At 33.3% G+C, this 6853-nt stretch overlaps 1 protein-coding gene across 1 annotated transcript in view; it reads right to left on the reverse strand.

The window, feature by feature from the left end:
- Positions 1-3054: 3054 nt before the first annotated feature.
- LOC106876470 (ras guanyl-releasing protein 3-like) overlaps positions 3055-6853 on the reverse strand; it is a 58498-nt gene continuing 54699 nt past the window's right edge. The window contains 1 exon segment of the mRNA XM_014925034.2: positions 3055-3851. Coding sequence (XP_014780520.1) covers positions 3681-3851 — 171 coding nt within the window. The 3' untranslated portion in view covers positions 3055-3680.

A 6853-nucleotide genomic window follows, 5' to 3' on the forward strand; every position in this document is an offset into this window, starting at 1 on the left:
AAAAATGATTTTGACATTTTTCTTAGTATACAGGAAATTAGAGTCTTAATTGAATTTCAAACAACAAAAACATTTTATAAAATAAATTTTTCTTTTAGTCTACTTTGTATGATAGTGGGAGGGTTTTTTTGTTTTGTTTTGTTGATTTTTCGTGTATTTTTTTCTTTGTTGAAAGATGAAAGTTTTGAAGAGTTTTTTGTATTTTGTTGAGGAGTTGGGTGGGGGGGGGGAGCATATTTTGTTGTCAACTAAATTTGAGATTAACTCTTTGGCATTTATTTTGGACAAAGTATTCTACTGGCTTTATGTTGAAACCAGCCAGATCTGGCCTCTCACACCTGTCCTACAATGTCAATCTAAAAATAAATAACCACATCATGGAAATTTCAAAGCTATGACATAATGCATGAAATGTGTGTGTGTGTGTGTGCATATATACTTGTGTTCATGTATGTGTGTGTATGTGTGTGCATATATGCATGTGTTTGTGTGTGTGTGTGCATATATGCATATGTTCATGTGTGTGTGTGTGTTTGTGTGTGTGTGTGTGCATATGTTCATGTGTGTGTGTGTGTGTGTGTACATACATGCATGTGTGCATGTGTGTGTGTGTGTATATGTTTGTTCCACACTCACTGCTTGACAACCGGTATTGGTTTGTTTACATCTCCATAACTTAGCAGTCCAGCAAAAGAGACCAATAGAATAAATACCAGGCTTTAAAATATTTTTTAAAAAACACTTGATTAGAACTATTTCGCTAAAACTCATCAACGTGGTGCTCCAGTATAGTCACAGTCTAATAATTATTGAAACAAGAAAAAAAAAAAAAAACAAGCTAAACAATATTAACACTTTGTTTCTTTTTTTTTTCTTCTTTTTCTCTTTAGTATCATTTTAAGGTGTTTTCTTGTGTAAAATCTAATTCGAAAGAAATAATTCAAAATTTAAATATTTAACCATTTTCAATATTTTCCAGTCAGCAGGAATCAATTTCATTAGATCTTTCAGCTACAAATTGTTCCTTCACATTGAATTCCCTGTGTCCAAGAGTGGAGGTTGAGGAGTTTTCACAGCTGTTTCTACATATGTGTATTTATGTCCGTGCATATACAACTGTGTATGTGTGTCTACATGTTTACATGGATACTACTGATGTTAATTGATCTAAATTCATGCATACATACATACATACATGCATCACACGTCATATACATACATATATACACATATACATGCATACATATATACATCATCATCATCATCGTTTAACGTCCGCCTTCCATGCTAGCATGAGTTGGACGATTTGACTGAGGACTGGCGAACCAGATGGCTACACCAGGCTCCAATCTGATCTGGCAGAGTTTCTACAGCTGAATACCCTTCCTAATGCCAACCACTCCGAGAGTGTAGTGGGTGCTTTTACACGCCACCGGCACAGGGCCAGTCAGGCGGTACTGGCAACGGTCACGCTCAAGTGGTGTTTTTTACATGCCACCTGCACAGGAGCCAGTCCAGTGGCACTGGCAACGACCTCACTCGAATGCTTTTTCATGTGCCACCAGCACAAGTGCCAGTAAGGTGATGCTGGTAAGTAAGGCAATGCTGGTATAATATGGTGAAGAAATATTTTCACATCTACAGTAATTAGAATGGAAGATTTAATTTAAATGATGCAGACACACACATGCACACACACATATATATATATAAAGAGAGAGAGAGAGATGAACAGACAGAGAGGTTGATAGATATATACAGACAGATAGAGAGTGAAGGAGACAGACAGACAAATATATACCAGGTTGAGTAAAAAGTAAGCAACGTTTTCAACCATGAAGAATTTGTACCAGATTTTTGCAAAATTTTGAATTTTTTTAAAGCATTTTTTGCAATTGTCTGATAATACAGACATAGAGTTGCCCAAATGCATCAATAAATTAACATTGATTTTTTTTTTTTTTTTTACCGTTGTTACAATAATTTGAGATGGAACTGTCAAAGTGTGATATTCAAGCGATTTTGCTATTCAACTTCAAAAAAGGATGCAAAGCAACTGAAACTGCTCATGGTATCAATGAAATGTTTGGTGAGGAAATGACCAGTGATTTGGTGAGGAAATGACCAGTGATTTGGTGAGGAAATGACCAGTGATTTGGTGAGGAAATGACCATCTGTCATCAATGACAGTTAATTAAAGACCCTCATTGAGAAAGATCCATGTAAAACCACTCAAGAACTGGCAAAAGAACTTCAAGTTAGCCAGAAAACTGCCTGCAACCATTTGCATGTGATTGGAAAGTCAAAAATCTGCTACTCCTCTGTCCCAGACTAGTCAACAGAAGAGGGCCAATCATTCTTCATGACAATGCTCGACCACACGTTCCACTAATGATGCTCCAGAAGTTGAAGGAACTTGGTTACAAAGTTCTTTCCCATCCAGCTTATTTACCAAACCTCTTTCCTACCAACTACCACTTTTTCAAGCACCTTGATGGTTTCCTGCGAGAGAAGGAGTTCAAAAATCAAACCGATGCTGAAAGTGTGTTCAAAGAGATCGTCAGCTCCAGAACTCCAGATTTTTACATTACCGGAATAAACAAACTTGTAAACTCGTTGACAAAAATGTGTTGATTGTAATGGTATTTAATTTGATGAATAAAATTTCTACATTGTTGAAATATATTGTAATGAATTTCATGTTTCAAAACGTTGCTTATTTTTTACTCAGCCAGATACATTTATATATGAAGATATAAACATAGCTCTATATACACACACACAATTTGATGGTGCAATGAAACAATAAAACCAGAAATACTTTCATTTGAAAAATAATTTTTGGATTCTTTAATTATTCTTTAAAATGAGATTTATTTCCATTTAGTATTTTTTAAAATTTTATTTCTATGTTTTGTTTTATGAAAGGCCAAAAATGTTTTAAATAAAAAGTGAAACATAGCATTTGGATGTTGTTTTCTCAATAATTTTATATATGTATGTGTGTGTGTGCATAAATGTATGTAAGCATATTAAAATGTGTACACGTATACATAAATATATAATTGTTTTTATTTTTTTAAAGACACAGATTTATTTGCATAAAACAACAATAAACAACAAAAATTACAAATATGTCAACAAGTTGGTCTTTTAATATAGATATATACATATATCATATATATATATATATATCCACACACACACTTACACGCCATATATATATATATATATACAAATCATATACATACACATACACACATACATATATATATACTATACATATATTTACAAACACACACATGCACACAAGAAATATTTTTGTCTTGTAGTTGATGAAGCAAATTTCTGGCATCATTAATGACAGAAACGGCAGAACCAAAACGAAAAAACATTGAACAGATATAACATTTACCCTTGTGTTCAGCCAATTAATCCGTTAATCCATTAATCCTTTAATCCATCTTGAAATCTGTTCATCACAATTCCAGCTCTTTGATGAAGTTCCCTTTCTGGGTCAGATTCATTCCAAAAAGTAAAATTTGTCCATATATTTATATATTTATATATTTATATATATATACACCACAATGACCAATCATCTTTAAGTGAATGAAGGAAATGAAGGAGAGGAGGAGGAAGAAGAAGTTATGAAAGAGCATGCATAGGGGGGGTGCTCCTTATACTTCAGATTCCTTATACAGATTTAAAATGTCCATTTGGTTTAGGATGAAGGAAATGGTGTGCTGTCGAATCAGTCCAATTTGACATTTCAATGTCACATTCTGCTCAAGTGACATGTCCAAACAAGATTTCAGAAATGCATTTTCCGCAATCATCTTTTCTCGAGCCTGAAACAAATGCCAAGAGAGAGAATGGTTAGAATAAGAAATAAGAAATTTTACAAAAGAAAAAAAAAAAGGGGAAAATAATTCTTGTAATATGGTTTCATCGACCCCGGTGCTCAACTGGTACTTATTCTATTGACCTTCAAAAAATGAAAGGCTAAGGTGGTCTTCGTGGAATTTGAACTCAGAACATGAAGATGGAGGAAATGCCACTAAGAATTTTATGCAGCATGGTAACAGTTCTGCCACTTCACTGCTGTATGTATTCTTGTAATATCTCCTCGTCATTGTTGGTGCTTTTTAACATCCACAATTTCATGTTTCATTAATTAAATATATTCTGTTAGAATATTATACACTGAATTTATAATGAGTGCTCTTTATATAAAATATCAAAAATATTAATACTATAAAGTATTTAGACATTAATACGTGCAATTATATATTCTGTATTTTGAAATAATAGCATGAAATTCAATATCAAACAAAATTCCTCGCGAACATATATGTCTAAAATAGTATTGTATTAAAAATATATATAAATATATGAAACATGACAGCTTAAAAATGTGTTAATTAATGCATCTTATGATCGTTGCACGAAAATATTGTCATTATAGTAGAATCCATTGCTGATATACATTGATAGACAATACTTCCACTCATCAGAGATGGAGAAGATAAAAATTTTTATAATATATCAAATGTTGTTTTAAAATTAAAAAAATATATGAGAAAGTATTTTTGAAAAATAGATTAAAATTTACTGGTTTAGATTTATGCAGGACGACTTTGGTAATAAAATTTAAAGTTTGTATTTATATCCTTGGTAAGTTCACCTCATTAATCCATGACTGGTATTGATTTCTGTAGATAGACTTTGGTAGGAAAATTTCGAGTTTGTATATATACAAACGAGTTTGTATATACACAAGGTTTTGGTCAACCCGAGACTATGGAGGACTCTCTTAATATGGAGTAACTAAGCAAAATGCTTAATAGTATTTCGTATTGGTTTTTACATTCTGATTTCATGTTCTGTCAAGGTTGACTTTGCCTTTTATCCTTTCAGGGTCGATGAAATAAGTACCAGTCGAGTACAGGGGTTGATGTAATTGACTTGCCCCTCCTCCTAAATTATTGGCCTGGTGCCAAAACTTGCAACCAATATGAGTAACATTTGTGTTTTCATGCTATTGGAAGAAACAAGGCTGACATATCCTCATTGGAAACTGTTCTTTAGGTTTCTGCTCATAGTGTCAGAATGGTATTGGTATGTGGTACATAGATTATGGGTGGACACTGCATGGTTGAGGAATGACAGAGGAATAACAGTTAGTGCCCCTGTGTGAAAGGAGGTGTTGTTGAATGTAGTTACATTTCAAACACAAGCATCATACAATCTGCCCTTCACTCACAGTGAAGAAGCCTTTGTTGCCAGTCTGTTCTTACCCTAGGAAGCTACCAACTTCTTCCTTTGATGAACCATCTGGATATTTAAGCCGATCTATTTCTGATGTGCTCTTAATGCTTATTAACCCAATATATTTCCCACATACAAAACCTGATTCCTCTGTTAACCTATCTGTATCTACCATTTCTGCATAATAAGCAAGGACATTTCCCTGATAGTAATGCCCAGGTATCTGAGACTAAGGCTACAATTGGATTCTAAAGTAAATGTGGAATTGTACGACAACTGTATAAATTTATTTTGTCTGAAGTACAATTTTAAGTCGGCATGATTTTAAACTTGTCAAAGTTAAGCTGGAGTAAACCTGGAAAAATTTAGGGAAACTTCCATTCAAAAATTTCAATTATGTTGTTCCCTCCTTTAACTATATTTATTTATAGATTTTTAACTGTCACAAATGTAGTTTCGCAATTTTTGTATAACAAAGGGTTTGACTCTATTGTATTTCATTCATTTATTCTGTTTTATCTCCATATTCTTGCACTGTGGGCTATATTCTAAGAGACACACAAAACCCCAATCCAACACGTAAACGGATTTAATAAAATACCTCAATGAAGAGCTGCAAGACGATGCAGTTGGAAACAAGGTCTAAAGTTGATGTAATTCGTCCATCACGTGCATTTCAGCAAAATAACACAATAAGCTTCTTTTTAATACATTTACCCGTTCAATTAATTAAAACAACGACAGAACTAACATTTTTAAATGAAATTAAAAAAAAATATAAAAAATACGTAAATGAAATTAAATTCGTTCAAGGGAGATAACTAGCAAGTAATTATTAAAGTTATTCCCCTTGTCAATATAAGATTTTTTTTTTTTAATTCGGAAGACTGCAAAGTATTTTAATCGGTATTTTATTTTATAATTTGATTATTCGCGTGTTTATTCATTTATTTCATTACTTACGTGTTTATACATTTATTTGTTATATTACATATTTAATACATTTTCAGTGAGGTACTAAGAAATTCAACGTCCTTTTTGCTTACGAAATGAATTAATTTCGAATACAGACCGTAATTCTATCTCCACACTAATTGTAACATTTCTGTTGTGAGGTGTTAACGAGTTTATTTCGTTATAATATTTACAACTATAATTATATTCTCGGGTTAATTTATTTTGCAACAATATTTCTGGGAGGAAACGTTGTGAGAATGGAGGAAAACGAGTAAAAGTTGTGCCGTTGCTTAAGCTCTTTTACTTGTTTCAGTCATTTGACTGCGGCCATGCTGGAGCACCGCCTTTAGTCGAGCAAATCGACCCCAGGACTTATTCTTTGTAAGCCTAGTGCTTATTCTATCAGTATCTTTTGCCGAACCGCTAAGTTACGGGGACATAAACACACCAACATCGGTTGTCAAGCGATGTTAGGGGGGACAAACACAGACGCACAAACATATATATATATATACACACACATATATATGACTGGTTTCTTTCAGTTTCCGTCTACCAAATCCACTCACAAGGCTTTGGTCGGCCCGAGGCTATAGTAGAAGACACTTGCCCAAGGTGCCACGCA

Source organism: Octopus bimaculoides, chromosome 5 (genome assembly GCF_001194135.2).
Source record: "Octopus bimaculoides isolate UCB-OBI-ISO-001 chromosome 5, ASM119413v2, whole genome shotgun sequence".
Lineage (NCBI taxonomy): Eukaryota > Metazoa > Mollusca > Cephalopoda > Octopoda > Octopodidae > Octopus > Octopus bimaculoides.